Source organism: Mauremys reevesii, linkage group 21 (assembly GCF_016161935.1).
Source record: "Mauremys reevesii isolate NIE-2019 linkage group 21, ASM1616193v1, whole genome shotgun sequence".
NCBI lineage: Eukaryota > Metazoa > Chordata > Testudines > Geoemydidae > Mauremys > Mauremys reevesii.
The window spans coordinates 10651427-10669254 of NC_052643.1; the positions used below are offsets into that span (position 1 = coordinate 10651427).

At 44.6% G+C, this 17828-nt stretch overlaps 1 protein-coding gene and 1 long non-coding RNA gene across 4 annotated transcripts in view; one reads left to right on the forward strand and one right to left on the reverse strand.

Moving 5' to 3' along the window:
• CA6 (carbonic anhydrase 6) overlaps positions 1–14304 on the reverse strand; it is a 39980-nt gene extending 25676 nt beyond the window's left edge. The window contains exons 1-2 of the mRNA XM_039509028.1: positions 14217–14304; positions 1998–2090 (exon numbers count right to left, since the gene is read on the reverse strand). Coding sequence (XP_039364962.1) covers positions 1998–2076 — 79 coding nt within the window. The 5' untranslated portion in view covers positions 2077–2090; positions 14217–14304. The remainder of the gene's footprint in view (positions 1–1997; positions 2091–14216) is intronic.
• The window catches only part of LOC120387829, a 28488-nt gene extending 11410 nt beyond the window's left edge, over positions 1–17078 (forward strand). For 2 of the 3 annotated variants that reach the window (XR_005590366.1, XR_005590364.1), the window contains 2 exons: positions 14312–14547; positions 15646–17078. This is a non-coding gene — a long non-coding RNA (uncharacterized LOC120387829). Of the gene's footprint in view, positions 1–14311; positions 14610–15645 lie in introns of all 3 variants that reach the window. The other variant, XR_005590365.1, reaches the window with a different exon arrangement.
• The last annotated feature ends 750 nt before the right edge of the window (positions 17079–17828 follow it).

Below are 17828 nucleotides of genomic sequence, written 5' to 3' on the forward strand. Positions count from 1 at the left end.
GGCAATGAGTTGTTCCTTGCTCAGCAGCAGGGCCGCAGAGCATCCCCCTCTGATTATTATAACTCCAGGATCTGCGTGCTTGAAAGGCTGCTCTACCTTCCCTAGTGTGACAATATGCATCATTCTGGCTGCATGACAACTGCACCACCTGGCAGGAAACCTGCCTCCCCCTAATATCCCATCTCTACTAATGGCTGGAGGCTGAACCTCTATTGAAATAGAAGTGGTGTTTATACAGACAGTGATGTTCTATCTATTCCAGGAGCCAGAGGCATGAAGTCTGGGTTCTTTTACAATGAAAGCTTTGAATAGTGCTAAGCCAATTGTCTGTTTCTCCGAGGTGGGGGCCCACAGAGGATTGTCAGCACATTCTCTACCTTTATTATATAGGCTCTATCAAGGAAATAAGGCGGGGAAAAGGAGAGAGGGTTTAAAATAAATTAAACCTTTTTGCATGGTTTTTTTCCTAACTTTCATCTAACTTGCTGTCTCGAGCTTCTTTGGTCCCTTGAATGCTCTCTGCTAAGAAAGTAACTGGCCAATACTTTACTAATAAGAATTGGCACTTTCAGTCCCACCTCTCATTTGAGGATCACAGACCTACTTATTCTCAGTGATTAAACCATACATTACCTCTTTAGGGTAGGTAAATAATATTAATTCCTTTTTATACATTGGTAAACGGAGACAGGGGGGAGTTTAAGTGACTTGTCACACTCATGAGTCAGTCGCAGATGTAGAAATAGAACCCAGGAGTCCTGGTTGGCCATTCGTCTGCTCTAAATCACTAGCTAACATTCCCTCCCTGTTAATATATAAAGCAATAAAATTTCCACTTCAATTCAATCTAAGTATTTAACACCTCCCCCAACCCCAGTGCCATCCAAATAATTAAGCACTGCTTTAATCTTTGGAGGATCTTTGTTCTCTCTGTACTGTTGTATTCAGGACATTATGGCACTTTTATGTCCTCTGTCATTGCTCTGGCTTAGAATGGATTTCCATATTGATTCTTTCTTTTCCAGCAGTTCCCTTTGCTAATTACAGCACATTGATCTATTTCAGAGTCAGAATTTCAGACAACCACAGCCAAGGTAAAGTCTTAAGCTGTAATCTCCCACTGAGAAATTCAACAGTACAGGGTGATGGCCTGGCTTTTTAACCATTTTTAAAATATATATTTTAATTGTTCAAAGCTATTTCACTATCTGCCCAATGTTTTTCTATTTATTTATTATTACTGCATCATTATAAACCTATTTCAACATCTAAGACCTTTTTCTTTCATTTTACTTTGGGAAAGTCAGTTTTTGCAGATACTGTAATTTAATTCCCAGACATGCATCAGTGAGGTAATTGCACAGATGTTCAGGAGATGTTGGTGAAAAGATTTTGAAGATAATTGTTGTAAGCAGCAAAGTGTGCAAACTGCAATTTAAAAAAAAAATTAAATCAAGAACTTTAGTTCCCCCACTGTGGCAGCCTGCTTCCGAGCACATTGAAATCTGTGGAAAGGCTCCCACTGACTGACTTCAACAGATTCTGAAAAGAACTAAGAATTAAGCAAAATTTCACATGAGGGCAAATATGCAGACAAGCAGCCTGCTGCCTCCGTATCCATGTTCTGCAGGCTGTGAAAGTAAAAGAGTGAGCAAGCAGTTATCTAAAGGGAAAGCTCTTCTTTTCTTTCCAGGCTCAGCAAAAGGTCAGCTTTTATTCTAAAGCCCTGTAAAGATTGTTCTCGTTGTTTGCAACCTATTGTTCTGTCTGACCACGTGTCCCAATCACACAAAGGAATCGAGAAGGTTGGCAGTGAAAAGAACCACATTTAAGATACACGATCACCAATGAAGTGAAATAAATTAGCTCCCGTGTTGTTTTTTTTAATAGAAGACTGAAAAGCCAAGCTTTAGCTCTAACCACAGGTGACTGTCTTAAGCAGCCTGGTGGAGCCAGCAGCATTTAAAAAGCAGTTGTTGCTTGCTTGTACTCATTACCTTTGTATGTCCAGTGTATTGTATGAGAGGCGCTGAGATGCACAAGGAGCAGGTGCAGCAAGGCGGCTGGAATCCTCATGGCTCTTGCAGTGTCTGAAATCAGAACCGAGCTGGGCAATGCATTTCTTTGACAATCCCAGAAAGTCTAAATAACAATTTACTCAAATTCCAGCCCTTCCTTCCACTGTCTGTCCCATCCTTGTCCCCTCCCTGCTGAAAAATCCCCCCCGCCCCAGGATATTTTACATGGGCTGCCAGCTACAAATGCTAAAAGCATTTTATTGATCTACTCACAGAGGCTGCTCGTTCTAATGAAACAGAAGGTCACTCCACCTTCTGACATGCACTTGATCTATACTTTCCTGTCCACGTTTCCTGTCTGGCTGTTCCCACTAAGCAGGGATGTGAGCTTCCACACAACAGTGCCTTGCAAATATTAACACTTAACGTTCTTCCGCCTCCGAGCCCAAAGCAGAGGCATTTCGCAGAGTCTGAGGCAGAAGGAGGGGAAGGGACTCATTTTCAGAGGTGCTGAGTATCCACAGCTATATTTGAAATCAATGGGACCTGCAGGTGCTCAACCCCCACCACTGGGGCCAGATTTTCTCCATTAAAATCTATGGGACGTGGGCACCAAAAGTGCTTTTGAAAATCCCACTAAGGTGGCTAGCTGCATCTTTAGGTGCCTCAATACCTTTACAATCTGGCCCCAAGTGATTTTCCCAAGGTCACATAGCAAGTCAGTGGCAGAGCTGGGAATAGACCCCAGGTTTTCTGTCTGCCATGCTGCAGTCCTGTTCATTAGACTATGCTAATGTTGTAAGAACAACCTTGGCAACCTGCACCTCCTCCCTGCCTAATAAACCCTTTCCAATAATATCCCCAAACCAAAATGAATAATAAAATCAGAGCCTCCTGCAAGGTGTTACTTCCCAAAAAGGGACAAATGCCAGAGATTCCATGAAGTCCACTAAGTACCTTGATATTGCAATGGATTTTACGTTGAAGGTGCTTAGATACCATGGTAATGGCCACTTGGCCAGATAGATAGATCGTGTCAATAAAATCCCCAGTACTTCTGCCCTCACTGTCTCTGCCAGTTTCAGTAATGTTGCGTTGCCTAGCAGTGATGACTTAAGAAAGCCACAGCTAAAACAGGTACGGGAGTTGCAGATTTCACTTAAACTTGGCTTTCTGGGGCTTGCATCAAGCTGAAGAATGGGAAATGCTCTTTTGTTTTTAATCTAATTGTTTGTCCATGAATGGTTAATTTTAAAAGGCCTTCCTGCTTCTTTATCCCACACAACACGTGTTTAAAGTTTGGGAACTGCTGAACTATTGAGTTACTTAATCAGATGTGTATTCTCCCCACACCCCCCCCCCCCAAGAAGTCATTTATTCTGACAGCTGCACTGAACTGTGTAAGGACTGAACTAATCAAACATGTCCTGCAATGCATTTCATAATCCTTGTGGATCCAGTTGGGTAAATAGTCCTTGGAATTAGCTGAGGGAGAAATTTTAGGGGTTTATACCTGTTTACACTCCAGAATTCCGCACAGGACCACATCTGAGGATGAACTAGCCAGGGGGTCACTTCTGCACCAAAGCACCCCTTAAGAACATAAGAACGGCCATACTGGGTCAGACCAAAGATCCATCCAGCCCAGTATCCTGTCTACTGACTGTGACCAATGCCAGGTGTCCCAGAGGGAGTGAACCTAACAGGCAATGATCAAGTGATCTCTCTCCTGCCATCCATCTCCACCCTCTGACAAACAGAGGCTAGGGACACCATTCCTTACTCATCCTGGCTAACAGCCATTAATGGACTTATCCTCCATGAATTTATCTAGTTCTCTTTTGTCATCCAGCCAGACTTGCATTGAATATGGATGTTATTTGGGGACAATCTGTTTCCCTAGCCTATCCTTTATTGATCAGCTCCCTAGGGGTTACACAGAGGTTTTGAAATGAAGCCCATTGCAAGCTTGTGCTGGTGCCAGGATTGCTGGAAGTGGGGTGAATTCATGTTACATGAAGCCATTCTGCTCAGTGCCCAAGCTGTAGGATTTACTTGGAGTTTTCAGGAGGACAAACAAGCAGTTTAGGCCAAGAGTGGCCACTAATTGTAGGAACGTCCATTCTTTGGAGCCCAACCTGAGACATCCCATTCCCATGCCCACTTACACCTAAAACTCTAGCTGAAATCAGCAGGCACTGCACATGTTTGGCAACTCCACAAATTGGACCTTAATTCTGGGGTCTCAGGGTGGGCAACCAAAATTAGTAGCCATTTTTGAAAATGTTGGCCTTGGGTTTTTGCTGATTCCAGGTGCAAATCCTAGTATCTAAGGGACAGGTGGACAGTGATGGGTGGAAAGAAATTTTGCCCTAAATATCACTTTAGCCCCCTACAGCTCAATCAGTGCAGCATTTGCTTTGAAGATGCATCTTAAACAAAACCTTTGTAATTGTACATGCTAAGCATATTCAAATCTCAAGCTCCAGCTCCAAGCTGGTTGACACAAGAGTCAGGAAGGAAATTCTATCTATATAAAGCATTGCACAGACAGGCAAGTCCATTATGTGCAGGTTCTGCCCTTCTCTGGAGCGTCAGGTAGTGGCCTCTACTGGCAGAATGTTAGACTTAATGGACCAGTGGTCTGACTTGTTACAGCAATGGAGTAACTAGAGATGAAGACAAATGATTAGCTCCTAGGAGCCATCCCCTACAAGGAGAGAACTTAGTTCCACCATTAGAGGAGGTAACAGATATTAAACTGATGATACATTTGATGAGAGAGGGGCTCTGCTGCACGGTTTGGAGCCAAAGTTATGAGGTATTCAGAGCTGGGGTTTTAGTTTGGTCAATTATTTAAAAAAAAAAATAGTGGGCAGGAGTCAGTAGCAAAACTCCGATTCAAACATCTACCAAAGGGCCGGGGGTGTTTGGAGCTGGCAGGACTGTGCTTTGGGCCCATCTCGACACTTGAGTTTAGTCTAGACAGCTCAGGCGTAAATGTTCTTAGCATGTTTTTGTACAAAGGCAGGCTGCTTGCCCATGGATGCACTTACAGACTCCAGCCCCACAAAGTAGAGGGGGACATCAGCCTTTCACCCCACAGACTTGGCTTCCAGATACCCGTGCTTGAATGTGCTTCCTTATTTTCATCTCTCCCCTATGCTCACTCTGTACCATCAATTACATTTGGCTTCAGCCAGGATGCTGCTTCTATTTCAGGCAGCTAAAGAACTCAGGTCGGGTTCCAATTTCAGACCCATCCTTGACGATGCAACTATCCTATCCCCCTTACCAGTCAGGAATGTATATAATCACACAGCAGCCTTGATCCTGCACTGGAGTAGCTGGCTCAGCATCCACGTTTATGTCTACACTGCACACCAAGCCCAGGCTTTGACTCAGGTTTGAACCCAAGCCCCCATTCTCTATGCGCACAACTCAATCTGATTCGTGTCAGCAAGCACTCAGAACCTGGGTCCTAGGACCCCACTGAAATTCAGGTCCAAAGCCCTGTCATTTTGTAATGTGGACGCAGGTTGAGCCACAGACCTGAGTCAGAAGGTCTGCGTCATGCAGTGTGAACCTGTTGGTGTGGCCGTGAGGTTTACAGTGCAGTGTGCATGCTCAGCTATAGGCTTGGAAAACTCGGGTCCACAAGCCCCACAGACCTGAGCCTAGTGTGCAGGAGAGAGATACCCTTCATTAGTGCCCCTTTGGTCCAGGACACCACATATTCAATCCTTGAAGTCAATGGGAGTTTGCTGGATCAGTCCCAGGTCTGAAGAACATTTGGCCAGGAGCTAGTTGTTTGACTCCAGACAACCAGATTGCCCTCATCCTGGATGTTTAGTGTTTGTTAATGGAGGCTAATGCCTCTTCAAACAGAGTTTTTCCTGCTGGAGCCAGGCTGAGTAAAATATTCATACTTCTTGATAGCTGTTTGTGAAAAACAGAAAGCCAGCCAAGGGAGCTGCAGATTGGATAGATCCCAGCCCTGGAGTAATGCCTGCAAAGGCTGCATGGGCTAGCATTGTAGGAAGTAGCCATAAACTGCTGTTCTGAATGAGGGAGACTGGAGGAAGCAGGGCGTTTTGTGGACCTCTCCTGTAAGCGAATGGTGTTTCCCTGCTCTCCCTCTACGTCAGTGGCTCTCAACCTTTCCAGGCTACTGTACCCCTTTCAGGCGTCTGATTTGTCTTGCGTACGTCCAAGTTTCACCTCACTTACAAACTACTTGCGTACAAAATCAGACAGAAAAATACAAAAGTGTCACAGCCACGCTAGTAGTGCAAAATTGCTGACTTTCTCATTTTACCATGTAATTATAAAATAAGTCAATTGGAATGTAAATATTGTCCTTACATCTCAGTGTATAGTATATAGAGCAGTATAAACAAGTCATTGTCTGTATGAAATTGTAGTTTGTACTGACTTCGCTGGTGCTTTTTATGCAGCCTGTTGCAAATACCTAGTTGAGTTGCTGTATCCCCTGGAAGACCTCTGCGTACCCCAAGCAGTACACAAAGTCCTGGTTGAGAACCATGGCTCTAGATTAAGCAGTGGGCACTACATACGTATTCCTGTTGTTCTGAATGGAGTTTGGAGGAAGGATCCTCACAAGGCTGCATGGACTTTTGGGAAGCATCACTGAGGTGTGAGGGGAGTGTGAAGTGTGGGGTGTGAGAGAGGCAGGTCACTCCACCTACGAGGAGGGTCTGCAGCTGCGAGTGGAGCACTGTTTAGCAGTGGTCTGGGAAGTAAGAGGCTGGGGTCAGGTCGACGAGTTGCCTGTGCTTCCAAGCAGGGACATGATACAAATGCCCGTGTTTCACTTACAAACTCGGATGGACGATCGGAACTGGTGCACCAGGACAAATAGTTTTAATTTAGGGGTCTCCCGCTTTTCATGTGGGCCAGGTGACTCCCCGTGAACGTGGCCATATTTCCTGGGACCGACCCATGCGTCAGCGGTTTGGAACTGTGGCTTAGATAAGGACATTACTGATTAAGCTGTTCCAGGCTATATCTCAGTTTAGCTGATGCCAGCTAGTTTACATTTAGGTTTGCCTACTGCATAGCAAGCAACAGCTCTGCTAAAACGTGGCAAGTCAGCAAAAATATCAACAATGTCCTCGGACACAGTGGCATGGGGAGGCCTCTGCTATACAACCAAACAGAGTGCTGTGGTGGAAAAAAAATATTTATTTTTACCTTAATTTTCTGGGGAAACAAAACTATTATTATGTTAGGGGTTCAACCTGGCCTCCATTTCTCCACATGCATGTTCTTGCACACAAATCAGGTCCTTCCATGGTCTCCTATTTCTACTGAGCAGTGAGGCCTCTTTGGAAATTTGGCCCTACATTTCAGTTTTTCCTGTATTTAAACTAATCTCCGAGAATCATGGAAGTTGGTGGTGATACAGCCCCTCAGGGCTGGCAACTCATTCCACCCAGCCTCCAGCCACGTGGTCACAGAATTGGTTCCGCCTGTATTATATTCTCATGTGCTTGGCCAAATTCTGCTCTCACTGATGTAAATTCAGAGGAACCCACTGATTCTACTGGAGCTCTTGGATATGGTGGTGATTGGGGGGCTAGAAAACCAAAGATTAGATAGTCTGGGGATGCTCCAGTGTTAGAGAGCAGAATTTGTCTTGCTTTGTACGATTTAAAGAGCGATGGGCCTAGCACCACTTCACTTAGGAGCCTATTTCATAGTCTCAAAATCTCATCTGGCTAGCTCAGGTACCACTGCAGACAGGGAATGGCTGGCTCCAGGCACCAGCGCAGCAAGCGCGTGCCTGGGGTGGCAAGCCACGGGTGGGTGCCCTGCCAGTCGCCGTGAGGGTGGCAGTCTGGCGGCTTTTGGCGGCATGCCTGCGGGAGGTCCGCTGGTCCTGCGGATTCAGCGGCAATTTGGCACAGGCATACCGCCGAATCCGTGTTACCAGCAGACCTCCCGCAGGCATGCCGCCGAAAGCCGCCTGACTGCCGTGCTTGGGGCAGCAAAATACATAGAGCCGCCCTGACTGCAGGGAAGCCACAGCAGCACGGGTTTCAGTGTGGGCTAGCTGTGCAAGTCATTACCCAGAGTCCCTGGTGGACACGTACAGCCCATGCAGAAGCACGTGCTGCCCCGGGCTTCTTTGCTGCTGGCACACGAGCTAGCTAGATTAAAGCCAGCTCGGGTACATCTACACAAACTGCATTCACACTCCTTGACTGCAGTGTAGACGTACCCTTTGTCACCCACTGAGTCCTGTCATCTCCAGGGGTAGGTCATGCTGGTGACCATCCCTCTCTTTTTCCTTCCTGCTCAGGGCAAAAGGAGATGATGGGTATGTCTACATTTAAAAAAAAAAAAGTGTGTTCTTTGCTCCACTTAGCTAGCTTGGGTCAAAATAGCAGTGAAGATACAGCAATTTGGCTTTTAACTCAGGTTAGCAGCTCAAATTAAAGCCTGTGGGGAAATCTGGAGTTGAATTTGAGCTGCTAACCCAAGTTTAAAGCTGAGTTTCTGCATCAGCGCTGTTTTAACCCAGGTTAGTTAACACGGGTTAGCTAACCGGACTTAAGAACACACTTCTTTTTGCAGATTTTTGTAAACATGCCCGAAATTAGATTTCACTTTTCTCCTGTAACGAATCTGTCTAAACTAACTGAACCTGGTTAAGCTGCAGCGGGACAACACAGCTGCATTTGCGTGTCGCTTGTAGCTACTGCTCCTGACTCCCCGTTGTATAACGTGCAGAGAAAGCACTCCTGCTATTCTGTATTTTTGAAAATCAGTCAAAAACAATGTAAAAAGAAACAAAAACTCCCAAACCCTTTAACAAACACATACTCCATGCAGAACAAAACCATTTCTGGAAATGCCGTTGTTACCCTGTCGCTGGGTAAGCACTTCTGTGCCCCCGTCCCCTCCCCATACTGTATTGTATGTTGAGCAGCTGTGACATCCAGTGGCCAAATACAATACAGTTTAGTTTTGTATAGAGTCCTTCATACATAGAAACAATAACATAGCCCTTATATAGCGTTTTTCAGCTTCAAAGCGCTCTACAAACAGTAACTAATTAACCTCTGCCACAGCCCTGCGGGGTAGATGAGTGTGATCAACCTAATTGTACAGATGAGATGGGGAAACATTACACTCTAGGCTCTAAACTAATAGGAATGGTGATAATTAATGATGAAGTGCGGTAGTTGCCTTATTCGCTCCTGGGATAGGTGAAGAGGCCACAGAGCCAAACTTAGGAGTTCTTCACTCCCAGTCTGGTGTGTTCAGTGGATCAGCCCCCTCCTTACAGACAGGATCTGCTATCAGATAAGGAGTAAGGGAAGGCTGTAAGGCAAAAGGTATCAACTGAGACTAATTCAGCACCTCAGAGGGAGGCAGCAAGTGATGGGAGGGATGTGTTCTTAGGCCCTGGGTCAAGAGAGAAGTGTGGCTAGAAGAGGAGATTGCAGTAGTGGAGATGGGGAGTGATTGGTTCAAGGATAAGGAGTTCAGCAACGGCCAGGTCTAAATAAATGCCTTTCCCAGTGATGTTCTGAAGGTGCAGATGAGACTAACTAGCAGCCATGGAAGTTGTGGGAGAAACCGGAAGTTCAGAGTTCGAGCAAACTGAGGCTGGATTCAAGAGCATGGTGGTGGAATGAAAGATACAGGACAAAGAGGCCTCTTGACGTGTTTAGTAGTGGGATGTGACAGTGTAACCAGAAATTGGCTTTCAAGACAGGCAGATACATGGGAAATAGAGTGATAGGAGAGTGAATCAGGGAATGGAAAGTTGGCCACTATCCAAAAGTAGGGATGTCCAAGGCTGAAGCTAGCAGAGATCCATCCCAGAAGGGACCAAGAGCAAAGCCTTTAGGCACTTTGCAATGGAGGGGGAAAAAGGAGGATGTAAAGCCTCCATCAGAGGCTTAGGTGCAGTATTTATTCTGTGGGTCAGGTGTACACAGCTTCAGTGTTCACGCCTATTGTTTACCTTGCTTCAAATCAGAATTCAGGGAACTAAATTAATGGACTAGCATGTGCTTGCTACATTCTGCAGTTGTGTTCAGAAAGCCCCCGCAAACAGAACATCAGAAAAGAGAAACCGACCGAAAAACAACACTGGAATGGATTGGATAGTCCAAAGGATGGTTAAAGTGTGTGGCAGACCCATGCACCCCCAGCTCGCTGAGTTGAATCCAGCCTAGGCTGGTAGTAGTAAAAAACGGTTACAATGGGTATGTAGCGTGGAGACGGCACACCAAAGGTAGCCTTAATCTAGCTAGCTCCAGTAACAACAGCAGAGAAGCTGCTGCAGCACAGGCGGTTGAAGGGGCCAGGAGCTTGAGTACATACCCGAGCAGCTGATGCAATTTCAATACTATTGTTACTCAAAGTAGCTTTGATCTAGCTAGCTGTCTACAGGTACTGCAATCACACCTCCTGAAAGCCGTGCTGACATCCCTTATTTCCTGGTCGGGGCCTCTGAGCGAGTGATTTCGGCCCAGTTCCTGTTCAGCCAGTGCGTATTTCACAACAAAACAAAACACTGGGCACTAGTGGGCTCTCTTGCTGGCAGTCTAAGCAGAGAGACCAAAGTCTGAGTTGGCTCAGAGAGCATGTGTGAGGGTATGGGAGCTAAACATGATTCTTTCAGGCTGAGGTTGAGATTGGTGGGGGGGCAATGCAAAGGAAATTCATATTGCTGCTGCCCATGCTGTACTTGTTCCATGCATAGAGGATGTTTCTGTCCAGTCCTATCAATCTGGTATTAAATACTCACCGAAACAAGTAGGTGAATTATTTATTAATTGACTTCAAATTGATTGTAATATTCGTTGTTGTTTTTTTAATTAAATTGCAAATATACTTCCTTAACGACAAGTCAATTAATGACTAGTCAATTCCTGGTCTTGACATCTTGTTCATAACTGTACCAGACTTTAAATGCTAGGAAAAGATCAGAGCTGTAAAGAACCCAGAATCTACAGCAAGGTACAGTACAGTATTCAGCACCTACCCAGGTGATTACTTAATAATTTTTCATAAAAGTTTTCTCTTGTCATAGTTTGCTTCAGGCCGCCCAAAGGATTGAGGGGGCCTGGGGCAAAGCAATTTCTGGGGCCCCTTTCATAAAAAAAAGTTGCAATACTATAGAATACTATATTCTTGTGGGGGCCCCTGTGGGGCCCGGGTCCTGGGGCAAATTGCCCCACTTGCCCCCCACCCCTCCCGGGCGGCCCTGGTTTGCTTCAGCAGCAATTTCCTTCAGGTTGTACCGTTCTTGGCAATTCATGATCGGATGGATTAAAAGCCTTTGTTTTCACCTCAAACCTTCAACGTCAGGTGACTGCATTTGAAATTCCCTCTTCACTTGTGTTGTAAACATACAGCTAAGGGTAGCATAAAATCCCTCCTTTACCTGTAAGGGGTTAAGAAGCTCAAATAACCTGGTTGGCACCTGGCCAAAAGGACCAATAAGAAAAGAAGATACTTTCAAGTGGGGCGGGGGGGTTGTTTGTGCTCTCTTTGTTTGTTCTCTCTTCGGAGGAGAGCGAGACCAGGGCAGGAAAAAACATCTCCTAAAAACATACCTAAAATAAGCGTCTAAGATTACAAAAATTGTAAGTAAAGCAAGGAAATATGTTAGATTATCTTTTGTTTTAGCTTGTGAATTTTCCTTATGCTAAGAGAGAGGTTTATTCCTGTTTTTGTAACTTTGAAGTTGAGCCTAGAGGGGAATCCGCTGTGTTTTTCTTTTTATCACCCTATAAAATTACCTTCCATCCTGATTTTACAGAGGTGCTGCTTTTACTTTTTTCTTTATAATAAAGTGTTTCTTTTAAGAACCTGATTGATTTTAGCATCCTAAAAATCAAGGGTCTGGTCTGTACTTTTATTAAGGGTAGTTGGTTGGTATATTATTCTCAAGCCTCCCCAGGAAAGGGGGTGAAGGGACTTGGGGGGATATTTTGGGGAAACAGGAACTCCAAGTGGTGAATCTTTGTCTAAATCACTTGGTGGTGGCAGCAATACCGTCCAAGGACAAAGAAAGGATTTGTGCCTTGGGGAAGTTTTTAACCTAAGCTGGTAGAAATAGACTTAGGGGGTCTTTCATGCGGGTCCCCACATGTGTACCCCAGAGTTCAGAGTGGGGAGGGAATCCTGACAGCTTGTTTTAACTTTTTTAGCCTTCCTTGCGGCTTGGATATATTTATAAATACCTCTGTCCTGAAGTTTGAAAATGGACATGTGATCATTTTATATATAAAAATTACTCCCTTTCTCATTCTGGGCATTAGGTTAGAAGAACTAATGACTGACTTGCATTGACATTATATTTTAAACAGGGCTTTGGAGCTGTGCTCCGGCTCCGCTCCAGCTCCAGGCAAAAACCTGCAGCTCCATTGCTCCGGAGCTGCTCTGCACTCCAGCTCCGGGCTCCGTTCCAAAGCCCTGATTTTAAATAAGGTACATTCCCATTAGTCTGATTAGAGACTAACAAATTTATTTGAGCATAAGCATACAGAGACCATGAAAAAGTGGAAGTTGCCATACCAACTCTAAGAGGCCAATCAATTGAGATGAGCTATCATTAGCAGGAGAAAAAAAACTTTTGAAGCGATAATCGAGATGACCCATAGAAGGTGTGAGGATATCCTGTTCTCTGTATGTATATCTTCTTGCTGTATTTCCATTCTATGCATCCAATGAAGTGGATGCTGAAGCCCATGAAAGTTTATGCTCAAATAAATTTGTTAGTCTCTAAGGTGCCACAAGTACTCCTGTTCTTTTTGCAGATACAGACTAACACAGCTGCTCCTCTGAAACCTGTCATTATTCTCACTGGTGCATGTGTACACAACAGTGCATTTACATATATGGACACGTAGACTGAGGCATTGCATATAACTTATGCATGGACGTGCCCAAACCAAAGTCCACACTGTCACCCACTAAAAGTCAGCATTTTACCTATCACATTGTAAAGTACCCGTGAAACCATGTATCTGATTGAATAACCTCCTTAAGAACCTCTTAGATGGGGGAACCTAATCCACACAATCTCTGGCCTGGTTATCAAGATCCATAAGCCCCTCGGCCCATCCCAGCTGGTTGCATAATGAACTATGGAAGAGTGACTTCCACACCAACCACCTAATCCAAAGCCCACTGAAGTCAGGCTAAGACCCCAAGTCAAGATGCATGATTCTCAATCAGATCAGATGGCAGATTGAGGTCGCTGCAGTCATATAGGATTTGTAACTCGGTTTCTTGAGAGCAGATTCTGGCTTGCCTATGCTCATGGGACAATATCACGCAGACACATACACCTACACACTATCTAGGTATTGATATCAGCTCCTGATCTTGGCGCCTGAGTACCTGCATTAGATCTAAAAGGCTCAAACTTTGTATAGGACCTTCAGCTACAACCCTGCTAATTATGCCACAGGTGGGTTGATAACTGGGGTGTTATGGGTTGGCAATTACCCTCAGGCAATGAGTTTCAATCTGGCATTTAGGTGCTGGCGAAGGCGGAGGTGGCTTTTGGAAGCATTCACAGTACTTCCATTTGTCTGTCCTTATGAAATCTGTGTAAGGGATGGGGTGGGTTAGGGAAGAAGTGGAAAACAAAGGTCAAAATAATTTCAGAATAACCATCATGTTAAGTCATTTCATTATCCTGGTGCATTAAAACCTAATCAATGGCTCAATGGCTGCAAAAAGCATGATGGCAGAGAGAAACACTCTGAGATTCAGCACCAGGAGTCAGGCAGGAAACTGTGAATAAACATTTAAATATTCATTTAAGGCAGTGGTCCCCAACCTTTTTCGTCTGGCGGGTGCCAGACGACGAGCCATGGAGGACTGTGGCAACGGACGAGTATCCGCTGAAATTCCACCGACAAGCAGCAACGTCAATAGGCATCGCCGCCGAAAAGCAGCGTCATCTAGAGGCGTCGCCGCCGAAATGCCGCTGATTTTCGGCGGTATTTCAGCGGTGACGCCTCTGGATGATGCAGCTTGTCGGCGGCATTTTGGTGGATGCTCGTCTGCCAACCAGTACCCAGGCGCACTTAGATGCCCCGGCAGGCGCCATGATGCCCGCAGGCACCGCGTTGCGGACCCCTGATTTAAGATTTTTAAAAGAAGCCCACAAACCAGGATTAGTCTAACGTGCACCATTACCTTTCTAAAGTCTGCTTCTTAAATAGCTCGGTCTGTAGAGTTGATAGAGAGAGGAAATCAGAGCATCAGAGTGCTGACTGCTGCTTCCATTACAGCATTTCTCTGGACCAGCGACACCCTAGCCATGCAGTGATGAGTTAGGCCAGAAGATCAGGAAGCCTTGATTACAAGGATACTTGGTCCCAGAAAGGAATCCTCAGCTGGAAGTTCTGCTTTTGGTGGGAACACGTCAAAAAAATGCGAGCTAGCAGGCACACACGAAGAGATCTGCTGGATATGGTAGATGTGGATGATACGTAAGCAGTAATATGGTCAAATTCGCGCTCCTCAGGTGTGTTGTGAAGTCCTAAGTAGAATCCCGCACTCCTGCAGCACTCTGGATGTGCATACAAGGTGCTGTAAGCCCACACCCTGGAATGTACGTTGTGTTTATGTAATAGGCTATTGGCTATATTAATGAATTGACTAGCAAGTCCTGATCTGTGCAGGTTGTGGTCTTGTGCTTACATGCTTTGGAATCCTCAGCAGATAATCTCAGCCAGGAGTTTCATGGCAGAGTTGCAGTTCTTAACCCTCATGCTGAAAAATTTCAAACAGGAGTGGAAGCAAGATTGGCCCCTCAGATACTAGAGTAATGAGCACAGGATAAATGATTAGATGCATACCGTCTGTAAATTTATCACAGTCCATAACAATAAGGGGAATAACTAGGCTGGCTGTCTATAAAAATCCCATTAAAGGAAAATGATTTTAGACCATAAGGAAATTGAATTATATTCCTAGGTGGTGAGACATCTATAATGTATACCTGTATTGTTACAAATGCGTTCCAACACTGGTCTATTAGTGGATGTCAAAAGCACTTCACAATCTTTAATGTATTTATTCTCACAGCACCCTTGTGAGGCAGGGTTGTGCTATTATCCCCATGCTACAAATGGGGACTTGAGGCACGAAGAAGGTAAGTGACTTGCCCAAGGTCACACAGGAAGTCTGTGGCAGAGCAGGGTATTGAATGCAGGCTGCCCAAATCCTAGCTTAAGGCTGTAACTCCTGCACCATCCTTGTCACAGAATATGGAGAGAGAGCGCCACTCGCTCAGATAGCCAAGACACAAACCATACAGGCCTGTGAGAAAAATGGGGCAGAACAAACCCCTAGAACTGGAAGAACTCATGGGTTAGGATTTATTGAACTTAACGTGCCAGTACCCTGCATGGTATAAAGCAAAAGGAAGCATCCGTCTCTATGCAGAGCTGCATTTTTCACATAGCCTTATAGAAAGCCCTGATCCCAACAGGTGTGGTAATATCCAATAGTGATGATGGGGCAGAGTAGGCTAGAACAAGGGATTGCCAATCCTTCTCCAGTCTGCATCTGCTGTGATCCCAGCAGTATATTAACCACCTGTTTTGTTTTATCCCTGCAGGAATACTTAAAATCTGAGATCCTCTCACCAATGCACATTGTTTTCTCATCATTTAATGCCCAAATCTGGAAAAAAAACCATAGGGCTATGAGGAGACAGAGTATAGTTGCTCCCCATAATAAACTCAGAGACCCCCCCACATATTTTAACTGCAAATATCCAGACCCTGCTTACTCAGTCAGAGCACCAAGTCCAACAAGGAAGCCTGGAGAAATACTCTTGCAGACTCAGCTTTGGCTGTGGGACAGATGGATTGGAGCATGTCGCTCCTTCAACAGCCCGTACTGGTTCTGGCCAAACCTTTAGCATGATGGACAGGAGCAATGGACCCAGCAGGGCTTCACCAGCTGTAGGCTGAGAACAGCTGATAGTGAAAGATGATTCAGTGAATCCAAAGAGGAACAGCTTCTCTCACGGCCCTTTCAGTGGGGGATGACTTGTGTAAATCATCACATTCTTATTAAACACCCAAAGGAGGGATCACCACTGGCTCCCCAGAAGCAATATACTAATTTCCAGAGCTGGTATTCTGTTCTGCATATTTTATTTGTTGTGAACACCATGTTCATTTACAGACTAGACTACTAATATATAACAGAGCAAATAATTCTCATTTAATACTTTTATCTGATTAATTTGTTTCTTCATGGAATGTCTGTGAACATATTGCAATTCCTCAAAGGTATTCATCATGTAATTGTCAAACATTTTTTTACTATTTGGCTTGGTAATGAACCGTTATTTGCTACTTGAAACCTGCTATTCTAGCTGTGCTGCTTAGTTGCGATAGGTTAGATAAGTTACGTGATTTTTGTGAATGCCTTGACCTGCGTGCACATTTCCCACAAACAGGTGTACACATGACTTCGAAATTTGCCTTCCACAAACATTTGTCGATGAAAATTGATTCTTGGCTTTCACGAATGGTGAACACAAAAGGGTGTGAGGACAGTTCAAATGGATTTGTTTAAAAATCTAAGTGAAATTTCACAGTGTGTTTGTCAATATTCACCTACCTCGAATAATAAAGTTCAGACTCATTTTCTCACCAATGGGATCAGTTATCTTCCCACTCATATTTGTTTTTCTGACTTTGGCTGACTTTCAGTCAAAGTCTGTATTTGGCCTGGCATCTTAACTAAGACCTGGCCTACACTTAAAATTTAGGTCAACATAGTTACAGCGGTCAAGGGTTGAAAAATCCGCACTCCTGATTGATGTAGCTATGGTGACCTAACCCCCTGTCAGCTGTGCTTGTTTGGGAGGTGGTATTCCAACACCGATGGAAAAGCCCCTTCTGCTGGTATAGGCTGTATCTGCACCATGGAATTATGCCCACATAGCTCCCGAGTGTAGACATACCCTCCTTCTTGTGCTTTATTTCATTGTAATGACAGTGCAGCACGCCGAGGTCTGTGCATAAGAGGCACTATGTGACCAAATGCAATGAATATAATTGTCTGAACTGTTCTGTTTCCAAATCTCAATTTCAATACTTTAAAATTGTTTCCCGTACAATTTCTTGGTGCCTTTGCAAGGTGTGTGTATTAATGTATATAATGCCTGCATCTGTAACTTTCACTCCATGCATCTAAAGAAGTGAGATTTTTTTACCCATGAAAGCTTATGCCCAAATAAATCTGTTCATCTTTAAGGTGCCACCGGACTCCTTGTTGTTTTTGTGGCTACAGACTAACACGGCTACCCCCTGATATTTGTATTAATGTATTTTCCCTTTGTGTATGCATTGTAGCCATGATCCCTATTTTACGTATTGCTACCAGCCCCTAACTTACAAACACTTATGCAGGTATATAAGTTTACTCAGGTGAGGCTTCACATGATTTCAGTGGGACTACTCACCTGAGTAAAATTACATACATGCATAAACCTTTGCAGGATCAGGGCCCTAGCTTGGATTTTAACATCAGTAAACATTTTAAATCCCTCCAATATCTATATATATTGAAACCGACAGATCTATGGCCTTTTTCTCACATATAAAGCCACTCAGGTCCTGATCCAAAGCCCATTAAAAACAACGGAAATAGTCCCATGGACTTCAATGGCCTTTGGAGCAGAACCTCGTTAGGCATCTAAATCCAAACCGTAAATTCTCAAAACCTCTGCTCGGGTGCTGCCTAACTGTGTAGGTGCCTAAAGTCCCTAGGCACCTGAATTTC